The following is a 15,483-nucleotide window of genomic DNA, read 5'->3' as shown; positions in this document are numbered from 1 at the left end:
CCTTCTTTTTTTTTCGAATAGCAGGAGCGCGCGTGCCCGGTGCAGTGTCGAGGTCGTTAATTTCTCGAGTGGTTCCGTTAGGATCCTGCAGAAGTAAGCCGTGATTCATCCATCGCAGGTGATCTCATCGTCTCTCTCTCCTCTCCGGCGAACCGGTGTGCACACGCTCCTCGTCGCCCCCTTTTTCTCCCCCTGGCCGTTACTGTTCCCTTTCGTTTTGTCTAGGTGTTAGGGGGAAATGCCCGCTTCCGCCAGAATAACCGCTATCCGCGGTTTTGTTCCACGCCAGAGAAACTTCGAGTCGATACTTTCGTCCTCTTGTTCCGCGGATACTCTCCTCCGGTTACTTTCGTTCCGTGGGTTTTTGGTTTCGATCCGTAATTCTCTCTCGATCTGGCGTAACGCCCGATCGAAATTCTCGTCTGGAACACGGGGGGAAAAAGTTTATGCATCCATTCGCTTCGCGAATGCGAAAGGATACCGAGGATCGAAGTTTCGATGAAAGCAGAAGTATTCTCGAAGAGATGCGTCGGATATTTAATTTATTAATGGATATATATATATATGGAGTATATATGGGAGTGCAGTTTTTATATATGGTAGATAGGAGGAAGAAAGGAGAAGTTTCGCGTAATTCGATTTATCTTCGATGTCTTCTCTTGGACATTTAACGATGATGTAACGTTTGGACCGTTTGGATCGTTTATTACGGAAGTGACGTAACTCTATTTTTCCTCTTTGTCTCTGATTATCTTTCTGAAAGTGTATCACTTTCGTGGAACATGGATCTTTCCTTTCTTGTATATGGTAATTTCGAATTCTTTTTATTATGGTACACGTCATCGGTGTGTAGTTCCGATGAAAAACCCGTCGAGCCTCGACTCGAGTCGGTCCCGTTACTTCCCATCGTTACTTACATCCTTTGCCCCACGTTTCTCTTATTAATCGCTTTCGAGATTACACCTGCCTCGAACTAAAAAAAGTTTCGAACAAAAAAAATGTTTACGTGAAAATAACACGCGCCTCTCTGACTCTGACGTTTCCATACGATTTTGTTTATTCCGCGCACGATGGATATATACCGCGTATCCCGTCGGTATACCGATCGATCGATACACCGAGCGCATTGTATAAGTAGGAGAACCGCGTGGGAAGCGTTAATGACTTTCTAAGCGCTTACATATTCCCGGCCGAAGGACAGAAGTGGACGGCCGCGATTACCGGAATGGCCTCGCGGTAATTTTGCCTCGTTCCAGCCGGAGAAAGCCGTATTCCACGATTCAGTCTCGTTCCTAGCCTCTGACTTATAACCGTGTTACGTGTCAGGTACCGTAATATAGCTCTTTCTCTTGCTAACTGCCTTCCCTAATCGTGGCTCGTGTTTCTAACGTGCGAGTTCATTGGTCAATTTTTCGACTAAAAATTACCGACTGAGGGTAATAGTAGTTTAAAAAGTAGTTCGATACGAGCCACAACGATTGAGAACCGTTGTTTTACGGACGTTAAAATAAGAGTTCGATCTTAATAGGTAGAAAATTAAATTACACGTATTTTTTCGTCACGCTGAAATTGTGAGAGTACATAATGTTTATGTTTTTTTTTTTTTAAATTAAATATCTTTTCCCAAATCTGTAATTGAAATTGAGGACGATTAAGAAGCAAGCTACTCCAAGATGTTATAAGAGAAATTCAATTTTGATAGGAATTAAATTGCGCGTATCTTGTCACCTTTTTAATTAAAATTGAGAAACAGAAGAAGGATGTGTAATGTATATGGGATTACGAGAATTGAAAGTAAATATAAATTGATAAATATTGATATTAATTGTGTTTTTTAATTGCGATATCGAATTTGTATTTTATTATCGTATGAATGAAGCGAGGGAAAAAAATTAGATCAAAGAGAGATAACGTTAAACAATGATAAACTCGGATTTATCGTCTTACAATCGTTACGCAATACTTGTAGCACTTCGTTTCGAGCTTTACAGGTTTCCTTGATACAAGTATCCCTTCTTTTTTTCTCCCTTCAGGTATCGTGCTTCCCTGTAACAGAAAACCGTCGCCCTTGTCCCGATCTCCGGCATTCCAATTTTTTTTCTTCTTTCGACAAGAAAAAAAAAATAATAAATCGCAACGAAGAATACAATTTTAAATGTAACTTCAATTTACGGATATCCCTTTTGATGATTATTATATTGGACATGCTTCCACGTTCTAAGATCGCATTTCCTTTTCGGACAATGCACCGGAAGTGTCGACCAGGCCACTGTCCTCCAGATATCGCGTTGATCACACCTCAAACTTTGTCGCATATTCAACAACCGAAACGATTTCTTTCTATTACGACATTACGATCGAATTCCTTTTTTTTTCTTTTTTTTTTTTAATAATAATATTCGTTTCCACAATCGAAACGAATCGATCAGAAATAATTCCAAGATTAATAACGGAATAATTGAATGACGTGACAAATCGAGAAACAATTTATTTTAATCGTAACCATCGGCAGAAGATTTTTTTTTCTTTCTCCTCCCCCTTTAACGATTCAGGCACGAGGTTTGAATAATCTCGTTTCGTGAACGACGGCGTGCAGAGACGGCGGAAAAATGAGACGAAAGGGGTGAAAGCTGCGTGACAAGACTAGAAGTGGAGGTGTCTTTTTTACCCGGGGAGGAAGCACTTTGTCCTCGAAAATAATGAGATGTGTGTCTAGCGGACCTTGGAAAAGCGAACCAAAGAGAAAAAAGAAAAAAACACGAGACGAACTCGAGTTACGAATCATCTGGATCCCCTTGAATATACTTTTTATTCTTCCTTCCTTTTCCACGTTCCTCGCCATCTCTCACAATGGTGTTTCGTTACCGGTTCGAATTTCTTCTTTTTTTTTTTTTTCTTTTTGAATAAAAATTTGCATTATTTTATATTCGCCCTTGCTTCCAACAATGTTTTCAACCATCCAGAGAAAATTATTCGCCCGTTGATAAATCGATGCGATACGAACGTGAAAGGAAGTAGAAATATTCGACGAGAAGAAAATATTTCAGTTGTACCAATATTTACCGTACAGGGAGGCTAATGGATTTCTTCATTACAGTAATAGCGGACCCCTCCTTTGGGATTATCGGAAGGAAGGTTCGGATAATAAAGTGAAAAGCGGCTCGGCTGGCTCGATTTAAAAACCGCTTCATTTTCGATGCTTCTTTCCTCGATAGACCACCGACCTTGATTCCTGATTGTACCGGATTCCCTCGATTAGAAATAATTTTTGAATCTTGGAAATGTTTATCTTCTTCTTAAAAAAAAAAAAAAAAAAAAATATTTCCATTCGACTTTTGTAATTGGATCGTTTTCTAAATCGTTGGATGGATCATTTTTCGCTCACGTGGCTGGATTTAAATCCTCGTGCATCGTTGCGAACCGGAAATCGACCGAACACGGGAGATCGAGGTTTTCTCGTGTTACAAAGCTTGACTGGCTACGTTGCGTCGAGTCAAGTGCCGCAACGAAGCAAAAATTTCCGAATAATCGGATATTTCGCGATAGAAGTCTATAATTATCGACGAAAAAAAAAAAAAGAATCATTCCGTTATTTACTCGCGACGAATTTTCCATAATTTCTAACGTTTTCGAATCGGTTGGTTCGTATTTGCATTTAGTTAATGCAAAAATACCCCGAGAGTCGAGAATAGCGAGGAGCGCGGGTCAAAGAACTCGGTTTAGAGGAAAACCCTTTGAATAATTAAAGAAGGGCATTACAGTCAGGTGAGCGCTCGTTGCACCGGTGCAACAGACTCACTGTCGTCCAGGGTTTCGATCGATTTCCCAGTCATTGACCTCCACAACGATTATGTTAATGCCTTGTCGTAGGTTTCTATCAGTATTTTGTAATCGCGTATTTTTTCTTTTTTTTTTTTTTTTCTCTTTATGTTTTATTCCATAACATTAAAATTCGCATCTTAGGTGACGTAACACGTGCTTTCGCTTAAAAATTCTCACTCCTTCTTACGAAAGAAAAGTTTTAAGACCACACGCTTATTCACGACACGTTTCGACCACTTTTTCCTTCGCGTGTTTCGGCTAGCCGTGTCGTCGTAATTTTCCAGATAATGGATATTTGTATCGCCAATTGTTCTCTTTTTTTCTTCCTTCTTCTTCTTCTTTTTTTTTTTTTTTCTATATTTTTGCCTGTCCCCCATCCTAGCAACTTTCGAAAACCCGGCCTGTCTGATAAAGTGGCGCAGCTTGAAAGGGGGCCGGTGTGTAATCTGTTAAGTAAAACCGCAATGAAATTATCTTTCACCGACGAGAGGAAGCCGGGTAAACTCGAAACAAGTTCATTTTTCGTTCGTGCTCGCTTAAATAAAATCCATCCTGCGGAAGAGTTTTCATTTATAAAGTATCATATCTATCAAATGATTAGTAATAATGATTAGTAATAATGAATAGAGCCAATATACTCGCCGAGAAAAATTTCTCGGCAAACGAGAAAAAGGATAAAAAAAATTAAAAAAAAAAATTAAATTAATAATGTGTAAATTGTTATAAAAATCACGCGATGCAAATTTCTTTTACATAACGCATTCGCTTGGTATTTTAAAATTTGTAACTCGTTGCAACTCGTCGAATGGAAACATCGGTCGACCATTCCATCAGGAACGATTGGAAGAACAAGCACTTCCCTGCGACCCCCTGCTTCAAACTCGCATATAAAAGCGTTAACGAGACGATCTTTCTGCTCTCTATTATAACTCGCTATCACCGACTAGCTCTAGCTCTCCCACAGTTCGTAGAATTGAATCGCAGTAGCGGCCTCCGCTTAATTGGCCCGTTCACGACTAAATCACGTTTTTATCGGATTTCGAAACGAACTGGAATTGGAGCTTTTGAAATTTCTCCAGATTCCCCTCGTGAAAAATGTCTAGTTTACATTTTCTGATTTTTTATATATATATATTTTTTTTATATTTATTTTTCTTTTTTCTTTTTTCTTTTTTTTTTTTTATCTTATTCAGAGCGCTTCTCACGAATTTTTTACTCGACGAGCAAATACGTTGGATGTTTTTTAACGGGTATATAAGTCTATTTATATATTCGTTCTTTCCACGGTCGAATAATTCGAAATTTGGATCCGTCCATGGTGGGAAATATTTCGTCGCGAACGATTAAACTCTGTAATGCGAAATCAACTAGCCGCGGAACGAAAAGGGGGATGAATACTACTCTCGAATTACTTCGATTCACTGGTCTTTCGTTCGACGAAACGTCCCTTGCGTGGAAAATATCTGAATTTTTTCGAATATCATATTTTAACGTTACCCTCGAAAAATACCCTCGGAATATTATTGAAAACGCGAGAGGAATAATAACATCGCTTCGTTAAATTTTTAATTTTTCTACTAAATTTGTTCGTATTAATATGCACGTATTACGAGCTCAACATGTTAATACAAATTTTCGCCGTTTGAAAAGTCGTTTGTAATTATTTTTTAATTTCTTGGTTTCGTTGGTCTGATAAACAAAATGTCGTGCAAAATTTTATACGTCAAAGTTGCCTCGTCGCGATATGGTAGAGTCGACTCGAACGACAGGTTATACAGTTAGAATGGAGCGCGTGCAGTCGCCACGTTGAACCGTTCCAGCTTTTGCAGAAACCTGTACGATAAATCCGTTGGCGCACGTGGATTCGCGTGATTCGCCGAATGGCAGCTTGCACCAGAAACGAAACTTTGCATTTAAACAAGTTTAGAAACTAGTTCGTAGACGTATAATACCGACGGTGTGGTGGCTCCTTTTCTATGCGAATCGTCGAGAATTTCACGAATCGATTCCTCTCAATCCCGATAGATTCTCGTATCGTTCTCTCCACGCCTCGTATTATATATATTCGATAAAATATTCATTTCGTAAAATAATTCGTGTTCGGTAATGAGAGAATATATGAGAAAATAAAAGAAAGAACGAATTTCTCAAATTCTTTCTCAAATTGTTTTTCGATGAGAGAACAAAAGAAGGAATCAAACGGATTATTGTTTCTCATTCGAGAAAGAAAGGAAAGTAAGATCATCTTATTACGCAGTTTATCTGGCGCCCTATAGAAAGAGTGGCGCATCAGAAAATCAATGCAGCGGTCCAACGGGTATTAATCCAACGACGACCGGTCATCGACGTTTGATCCATTTTTCCTCAGGAGGAAACTAGGAAATAAATCTCTCTCCCTCCGCCCTCATTACGTTCACCCTTCGACCTGGCAATCCTTCCTCCCTGACCTACGTCCTACATCCGACCGTGCCCCCGTTTTCTCCCCCGTTTTTGTTCTCGCCCCAAAAACTGGTATCGGGGTTGCAGATGGAAAAATATTCTCTTTAATGTCGCGCTGCTCCTCCAGTTCCTTTCTTCCTTTCTTCCTCTCTTCCCCCCTCCCCCTCCCCCTGCCCCTCTCCCCCCTTATTCTCCGTTTCTCTCTCTCTCTCTCTCTCTCTCTCTCTCTCTCTGTATCGTAATTTCTTTTGTTAAAAATTCCTCGATTTTTTTCTTTAATACCGTTTTAATATCCGATCTTTTCAATTATTATATTGACTCGTTGATTAATTTTCTTTTTTTTTTTTTTTTTTTTTGCCGCAGGAATGTTCACTGTCGTGAATGGACGACCCACATTTCAATACAGTTTGCAAGAATGGAGGATCGTGGCCACCCATTACGGTGGATTGGCTGGTTTAACTTTTGTTGGACTCCTTCTGGCTGCGATTTTACCATGTGTGGGCTTGTTCTTCTGTTGCTGTAGATGCGCCGGTCATTGCGGTGCCAGGAGTCAACCGTTCGACAAGAAACACGATCATTGTAGGAAAGTGTTGTTGAGTATGGTGCTGATAGCGGTCGCTACTATTATTCTGTAAGTATCTTTCTCTTTTTCTCTTTCTCTCTCACTCTTTCCTTCCCTTCCCTTCGTTTCTCGTTTCAAAGAAGATAAAGATTATTCGATTTATCATCGACCCAAATAACCTCCTCTTCGAACGATAACTTCCTCTCCGTTTTAATTTCCATCCTCGATAATTCGAAATTCTCGTTTGCACCGGCTTTCACTCATCCAGCATCAATATCCATTTCAAAGAGAGTTTGAAACGAATATCCATATCGATAAATAATTATTCAACTACGAAGCGGGTATCGAAACGAGGAACGATACACAAAAGCAATCGAGATAGATTTCCAATTCGTTTATTCCGTACACGGACAAAGGCGCACGATTCCGACGTTGGTTGCAGGTTCGGCGTGGTCTGCGCCTTTGTGACGAACGAGTACATGCAAGACGGGACCAAGGAGCTTCCCAACAACGTGGAAGTTAGCCTGAAAGACGTGAAGTTGTATCTGAGCAGCACGAAGGAGGAGATCAATAAGATCCTCAAGACTAATTTCGACGAGCTGGAGATTAATTTGAACAACATCCTCCAGGCCAGTGGCAGAATCGTGACTGAACAACTCGCGGAATACTCCCACGCAGTCTCGTTGACCAATCTGAGCGATATCGTGGCTGGGTTGGAGTCCATCAAGGAGGATCTCAAGACCATGCAGACGATCACCCGCGATCTAAGGACGAACGCCAGTCAATTGGACATCGGTATGGATATCAATTTTTATGAAAAAAAAAGAAAAAGAAAAAAAAAGAAAAAAAAATATATATATATATTTTTTTTACTCGTTCCAGTTGTACGAGGCGTTAAAAACAATCTTCTTCACACGCTTGCGGCTTGCAAGACCCAAAATTGCAAACAGGTGTTGCACGATTACAAAGTGAATCAGATGTCGGTTCAAGTAGACTTCGACAAGGTATTTTCCGCTTTTCTTGTGTGCTCGTCGTCAACATTTACATCATCGATTTAATCTTCTTTCTCTTTTACATGCATTCAGTACATGGATCGATACTTCCCGAAGGTATGATAATTCTTCTGTTAACGTAGTTAGTTTTTTTTTTTTAACACTCCTTCGATTTATTATTCGCGTTCAGTGGCGAAGATTAGAAAAGTTATTACCTTAACATTATCTCTACCGCATCGATTCGATAAAATACACTACTTTCATTTTGTATACTCCTTTATTTTCTTTACGCTAATTATGTGTTATAACTTCATAAGAGAAGGAAGATGAATCTTAATCTCATTTCGCTTTTGCTTTTTAATTCTATCCAAATAGTAGACCAATGGAAATTTCTAATATAATCGTAATAATTTTCGTAAAAAAAAAAATAATAAATAAATAAATAAATAAATAAATAAAATAGTACGATGTAATTTATTTATTTTATTATCTTATGGATAACCAGCCATTGGTTTACGAATAGAATTATTGTATAAACTTATCTGATTCCATGCTTACCACCAAAATAGCTTCAGTCTGTAAGTCATAAGCTAAAGCATGTCAACTTTTTGGTTCTGTGTTATTATTCATTATATGTAGTGTCATTCATTCATAAATCTATGTATTAAATGTGACGTTTAGAATGATCTATAAATTTACTATACTTGACTCGAGAAAAAGAGGATTAATTAAAGCTTTTAGGCTAACTTTACCAGTATGCAAATAACATACATAAAAAAAAAGAAAAACAAAAGATGGAGAAGGAATGACATTTTTTTTTTTTTTTTTTTTTTCCTCTTATAATTATGCACAGTTTCTTTTGTCTCTTCTTCTGAATTGAGATCTGTCAAAACACATCTTCAATATACTTTTATTTTCAAACCGTGCACTCTTTGCATTCTCTATCAGTCCGTAACGAATAGCTTCTTAACAGAGACTTGGTACAATTTCAATGCACTTTATACACGACACGCAATTCCATTCTCTTTTAACATATCATTATCATATATGGAAATCGTCCATTTAAACGGATACTATAACGCATGACACTGTTTTCATATCGATACTTTTAACTGTTCTACACACACACACACACACACACACATATCTTCTCGTTTAATGTGTCCATTCAGGCATCGTTATATACTTCCAAATAGATAAACTCACTGGTCCTTGATATTCCGATAATCATTTATATCGAACGGTCGCGCGTTATTTTTTTTCCAGTTGCCAAACGTCACGTCCGCCTTGAACAATATCACGATGCTGATGAAGGACAACATCGTGTCGGAAGTCAGCCAGGGTAAAGAGTCGTTTCTGAAAATTCAGAAAGACATTCAATACGCCGTGAATCAGACCATCCCAGTGGTCAGCGCGAGCATCCGAAATGCCGGCGATTTTCTAGCCGACCTAGCGAGAAACATGACAATGCTCATCGATAGGATAAACAACGACATAGACAAGGTCTACATGAAGCAAATAGACGTTGCACGGACGAACATCGATCAGTATTCACCGTACAGGTAATAAAAGAGAACAGAAGCGAAGAACATTTCAGAGTCCGATAATTAGACAAATGTATTTTCCCTCTAGGTACTATCTAGGACTCGGGATATCGGGGATTTTATTAACAGTTCTAATGTGTCTGACTTTCGGTCTTTTCTGTGGCATTTGTGGAAAGCGGCCCGATGGTTACGGGGACGACTGTTGTAACAAAGGATCCGGTGCACGATTTCTCATGATGTAAGCTCGTATCGTATAGATCCAATTCTGAATTTAACTTGACAACAACGAATGCTTTCATTTCGTAATTTCATTTTCACCAGGGCTGTTTGGATCATCTTTCTTCTGACCAGTATTCTAATGGTGATCACGGTAATACACATGGTCGTCGGTGTTCTCGCGCAAAGGGCTGTCTGCGAACCTTTGAAAAATCCACAGGATAACAGGATGTTCGCTCTGGTCGACGAGATCGTACAGATAAAAAAGATACTGTATCCCAATAAACCCAATGCCGATGTGAACATGAGTTATATCATAACGTAAGTACTCGCCAACATAACCTCAAAGATTGTTGTCGAAAATTTTCAACTACGTATTCAATCCAAATCTGTTTTTTTTTTTTTTTTCTTTTTTATCCATCACAGAAACTGTCATCGAAACGAAACGTTGTACAAAGTTCTCAAGTTGAATTATCTGTTCGACGTGAACACGTTGCGCGAATACACCGGTCGCTACGACATCAACAACACTATCCAACAGCTTCGGCGCAAGATCAGTCTCTCACCTGGCGTGGTTATCCTCACGGAAAGCGCAAAGTCGAAATTGAACGATCTCGCGCAAAGTGGTCTCAGCGATATCAAGTTCTATCAATACGTGGAGATTCTCGCTGATAATATCACGAATATCAACTTGGAACATCTTGCCAAACAATTGTTGGACGTGTCAACGGAACTGCCAAAGGGGCAGGATGACATTCGAGCAAGTTTGGAGAAAAACGCACTGGATTTGGCGTATTATCACGAACATTTGGTGAAACCAATGGCGATGCTCAGCGAACAATTGGCAGCCAAGGCTGTGACCCTCGAGGAGAAGATAAAGTTTAATCACAGTTCGATGGCAGAGGCCATTCACAATCTCGTTGACGAAGTGACGAAGGCGCAAAAGTTTTTGAACGAAGATGGGCCAGAATACGTGCAACAAGTAAGTTTCGAGCAAGAATCTTTGCTGACATATCGACATTGTCTATTGTATGGATCTAATTTTAAATTTAAGTTCGAATAAAAAATCGTCAGGATTATTCGATGCTCTTTTAATTTTGCAGTTGGCCACTAAATTTGGAAACGCTTTCCTTCGTCAAGTGGACGATTTCCTCGAGAGAGTTATCGACCATGCTTTGTTCCACGTAGGAAAATGTACGCCCGTTTCGAACGCGTACAACGCCACGCTGGTCGCTGGATGTAGCAAGATTTTAGATCCATTTGTAAGCGATTAATCTTGTTCCTCCTAATCTCTTTGTCCCATCATCGAAACGCTGTTATATATCTTTTCGTTTATGATCCGCAGAATGGTTTCTGGGTGAGTGTAGGCTGGTGTTTAATCCTCTTCATCCCGACCATCGTGCTCTGCGTAAAACTGAGCGCGCTCTATCAAAAATCGGATCCTTATCCAGGACCTCTAGTCGAAGCGTAAGTTTTCGCCATTTTCACTTCACACAAGAAAAAATTGACTTTATTTAAACCCAATCGATGGACTCAACGCTATTTAAATGTTTCCAAGATATATAATTAGATATCCGGTGCATGTTTCAATTTCAAATTCCCAAATTCATTGTTGAAGAACCGAAATTAACATTATCACTTATTAGATGTGTAAAAGAAAGATTATAAATTCCGATTCGTTCGTTTGAAATTATCTCGCGAATCAGAAATAAGCAATTGGCACAATTGTATTTGATTATCAAAGAAAATCGTAGAAGAATAAAATTGACTCGTTTACATTTACATTCGGAAACAATCGCTTTTTCTTCGCTGATCTCTGGCCACCAAATTCTGAGCACTCTTTATGTAGAAAGTGTTGAGCCTTCTCTCAGTCTAGTAGTTAATCGAGCTTCCTCGTTATCCCCCAGCATGCACATTACTCGCGCTTGCGATATCTTTCCGTTTTCTAGTCGGCATGAATTATTCCATCTATTTTTGTTTAGCGAGTTTCAAAATTGCATCGCCAATTCTATCTAAACAAATCTCGCGCGGATACTATAAACGCGTTCATAAACACATCATAAATGCGGCTATCTAACTATCCTTATTCTCGATTTTCATCCTCTCGATGAGTGTGAGCTATCAACTAATCATTTTGTCGCGTTAATTTTTTTTATTTTTCCTTTCGTGCAAGAATTAAAGAATAACAAACGTGTTTATCTCGATAACGTGTTTCCTCGTAATAGGGGTTCGATTGTCTGACATTTGTAATCAATTATTCTCTTAATTATTTTGAAAATTTAAGCTTCTTGGATTCGTCTTTGCGTAACGATGACGTAAAGATCGTCAGACGATCGTACTTCTTACCAATCCAGTAGATGATATTAAATTAAAAGTAGCTGTCTAATGTGTGGAATGGTTGTTGGAATCTAACCGCTAACACGCTCCGTTCCAGTGAATATTTGTATGACGCGTATGCAGACAGGGATAACATACCCCTTACCCAGTAAGTACAAAACAAGAACAGCCAAATTGCTCGCATGCTGAATTATGTGTAGCACGTTCGTAAATCCCCTCGATAACGCTGTGAACGCGACATGTTCAATTCGTTCATTTCACGATCCAATGCTCGGATGTCACTTTTTTTTTTTTTTTTTTTTTTTTTCACTCCCCCGTGATCATAGAATTAAAATAATTGTTTTAAGAAAGTAATTGTTTAGAGTGATTTGGTTCGTCGACCATTCTCTTTGTCTGCATGATACAGCCCTTAATTCTAACACGCAACCCACATTTCTATCTTAGACAACGTATTGTAGGATCAGAAGGAATGAAATTGTAAGAGAAAAAGGAAAATTTGTTTAAAAAACGATACGATAAGAATTTTTTAAAATTTAAAATCCTACAGTATTCGATTATATATATATATATATATATATATATATATATAAATCTCTGAAATCTAAATTAATTTTCCTCTACTCGATCTTCGTGTCTGACATCTTCTCGAGTTCGAATAAATTGGCAAAATTACCTTATGAAAATGACCGATTTCTATAAATTGTCATCCCATGTCAATCGAGAAGGTATCAAACTTTTAGTATATTAACGCTCGATATATTCTTCCTTGGAGCTTGTAACTAACAATCGCGTAAAATAAAAAGAAAAAAAAAAAAGAACAGAATCTCTCTACACGCACACGTACACGATAATTTAGTAACGCGGAGGCTAGCTCTCGTCTCGCGTGTATCAAGCTACCTAGGATACATTAATGACACACGTAATACGCTGAAACAGCTTAGCAATTATGTACACACAATATACACTGATATACTTTTCTAACTCGCATGACGAGTGATGACGATCGTAGATCGAAACTCGACTGAAACGTTCCTTTTTTCCTTGCAGCGTTCACGACAAGAAATACGTGTCGCATAGCAGAGATCCTTACGCAAAATACGAAAGTTACGACGGTCCCGCGGGTGGATACAGCGATCGGGAAAGGGTACCCGGGGAAGCGCATCAGAGCACGTCCCACTATCATCATTATTCCAGATATTCCGACGTTGCGCCGAAGTAAGTATTTGGAATTCGAGTCACGTTCGAATCACTATCGTCGTTATCAATTTTGAGAAAATTTATAATAACGAAGCGAGAGGACTATTCTATAACGAAATTTTTTTTATATATAAGATAACGTAGAATTTTTTTTCGAAAGGACATTATAATAAATCGTCGATTATTTTTTTTTTTTTTTTTTTCCTCCTTTTTTAAACGAATCGTGCTGTCGCTTTAACGATTTCTTCTCCTCCTACTCGTTCTTGTTCTCGTTTCTTTTTTTTTTTATCGCATCTGAATTGAATAATAATGGAAAAGTTCGTATTGTATCGATCTAGCGAAGCGTTGGAACGCGTTCTTGGGGGAAGTTGTCAGAGATTCTAGGGTTTTCTCTCATGTCCAATCACACTCGTGATTCGATAGGTTCTTTTAAAAATCGATATTTTCATTTTCCTTTTCTTCCGGTTCACACTAGTTCATCTCTGATTTATTTTGCAGTTCCACCCCCACGTGGCGAAGCCACGAACATACCGCCCCCTCCAAAAAAGAACCTCACAATAAAGTCTTTAGCATATCGGTAGAAACGCAGTAAGTCTTGTAATTTTCATTCGGAGAGAAAAAAAAAAAAAAAAAAAAAAAGTTTAAAAGCTTTCTGTGACACGTTACGCAATTTTCTTTTTTTCTTTTGTCTACGAACTTGTTGCTGTTCGGTTTCTTCGAGGCCTGGTCTTCTTCTTTCACCAACTTTTTTCGTTCGTTTTGTCTTTTCTTTTCTTTTCCTTTCTTTTCTTTTCTTTTCTTTTCTTTTTTTTTTTTTCTTTTCATTTATATATTCGTTCGTTTCCTTTCATCGGTGAGCAGGGTTCCCACTCATCGCGCGAATTTTTGTCTGAATTTTCTTTCGTTTCCTCGATTCTTTCGAACGCCCGACTTAATCGAGGATGGGATCAAGTTCTGAATAGAAACTTGCACGATAATTGATATGATGGACGACGAATTTGAAATTTCAACCGATGTATAATTGTAAGTACTCACAAGAAATTTAATGAATGTTGAATACACATATATATATATATATCCGTAGTTGTAAATCGAACGAACAGAAGAAAAGTATATTATATCTTTCGATATCACGATCTTGTATTTTGTGTAACGAGTTGATTTATAGATAACAGTATATCCGATCTTTCCCCCGCATCGTATCACTTCTACCAGAATAAATCACGAAAAAAGTATGAATTGCATGATTTACCTTGTACAGTATATCGTTGAGAACGAGATTAAATGGGTCAAGTAGTTCCACGAGGATGAAAGATCAAGAAAAAAAAAAAAAAAAAAAAAGAAAAGAAAACTTCACTCTCGATGTACATTATAATTTATTATAATATAAATTATCGTTATAAATAATCTACTCGACCCATTTTCAATGCATCGAAAAATATTGTGCTCGTCCATTTATGTCATTCTTCGATCTCACTCTTCTACCCTCTTCGATCACAATCTTTCTTTAAAGCATTTAAATAAAAGGGTACGAACATATCTCATTAAATTCTCATCCGATCCAAGAATAATAATGATACGATTATCGAAAAAAAAAAAAAAGAAAAAAAAGAAAAAAAAAAGAAAAAAGTAAAAGAAAAAGAAAAATGACAAAAGTATCGTTGTAAAGGTACAAAATATTATATTGACACCATGCAAGTTATTCTTGATCCCATCCGTACATCTCATGCAACCCCGTTGGTCACGCTTTTTTTTCCCGGTTATTTCCAGGTGAGTGGGAACCTTGCGGGGGGGCAACTTCTCGCGTCTCTCGATACGCCTCTGCACGTAAGTCGCAAGACAGATTGTTATCTCAATTGTGTCTCCGTACGTTCGTTTCTTTCTCCTTTTGTTTTTCGTTCTTTTGTTCGACTCAGTTTGCAGTCGCAAGCAAATAGCTTCGCTAGAGCTTTTTGCAGGAATAAAATGAAAACGTTAGGTTTTGCGACCAAAAAAAAAAAAAAAAAAAAAAAAGTAAAAAAAAGAAAAAATATCTTGATCCGTATATCTTGGCCATATTTTACACGCCATCGCCACAATCAGTTGAAAATGTGTTTGAAAGAATTACACAAGAATTAATTAAAAAGCAGCATGTTATTATTAAGAATAGTGTTATATTATCGAGTCACCTTTTTTTTTTTCCTCACGATAGGAGATCACGATACAAAATTTACTTTAATTTCGCTTCAGCAGCTTCGTCATACGTTTGTTCGCTAAAGCATACGTACGTAAAGCTATGGCAAAAGATAACTTTCTTCCATATTCGAGAATATTGTATTATCGTACTTTCTCTCTCTCTCTCTCTCTCTCTCTCTCTCTCTCTCTCTCTCTCTCT

General features: G+C 38.1%; 1 protein-coding gene across 5 annotated transcripts in view; it reads left to right on the top strand.

Moving 5' to 3' along the window:
• Nucleotides 1–15,483, top strand: part of LOC122711124 (prominin-like protein) — a 44,519-nt gene that overhangs the window by 24,250 nt on the left and 4,786 nt on the right. Inside the window, exons 2-13 of one of the 5 annotated variants that reach the window (XR_006346050.1) lie at nt 6,625–6,892; nt 7,266–7,618; nt 7,706–7,827; nt 7,909–7,932; nt 9,082–9,377; nt 9,427–9,597; nt 9,681–9,896; nt 10,002–10,557; nt 10,679–10,837; nt 10,921–11,042; nt 12,960–13,127; nt 14,880–14,936. Coding sequence is in view for 4 of the 5 variants with exons in the window: in XM_043929579.1 (XP_043785514.1) it covers nt 6,625–6,892; nt 7,266–7,618; nt 7,706–7,827; nt 7,909–7,932; nt 9,082–9,377; nt 9,427–9,597; nt 9,681–9,896; nt 10,002–10,557; nt 10,679–10,837; nt 10,921–11,042; nt 12,960–13,127; nt 13,608–13,697 (2,545 nt within the window). In the remaining variant the exon portion in view is untranslated. Of the gene's footprint in view, nt 1–6,624; nt 6,893–7,265; nt 7,619–7,705; nt 7,828–7,908; nt 7,933–9,081; nt 9,378–9,426; nt 9,598–9,680; nt 9,897–10,001; nt 10,558–10,678; nt 10,838–10,920; nt 11,043–12,959; nt 13,128–13,607; nt 13,698–14,879; nt 14,937–15,483 lie in introns of all 5 variants that reach the window. The other 4 variants (XM_043929580.1, XM_043929579.1, XM_043929581.1 and 1 more) reach the window with 4 other exon arrangements.

Source organism: Apis laboriosa, unplaced genomic scaffold, assembly GCF_014066325.1.
Source record: "Apis laboriosa isolate Shangri-la unplaced genomic scaffold, ASM1406632v1 scaffold16_cov148, whole genome shotgun sequence".
Lineage (NCBI taxonomy): Eukaryota > Metazoa > Arthropoda > Insecta > Hymenoptera > Apidae > Apis > Apis laboriosa.
Note: the sequence above shows the minus strand (reverse complement) of the source record. Positions and strands in the feature narration are given on the sequence as shown.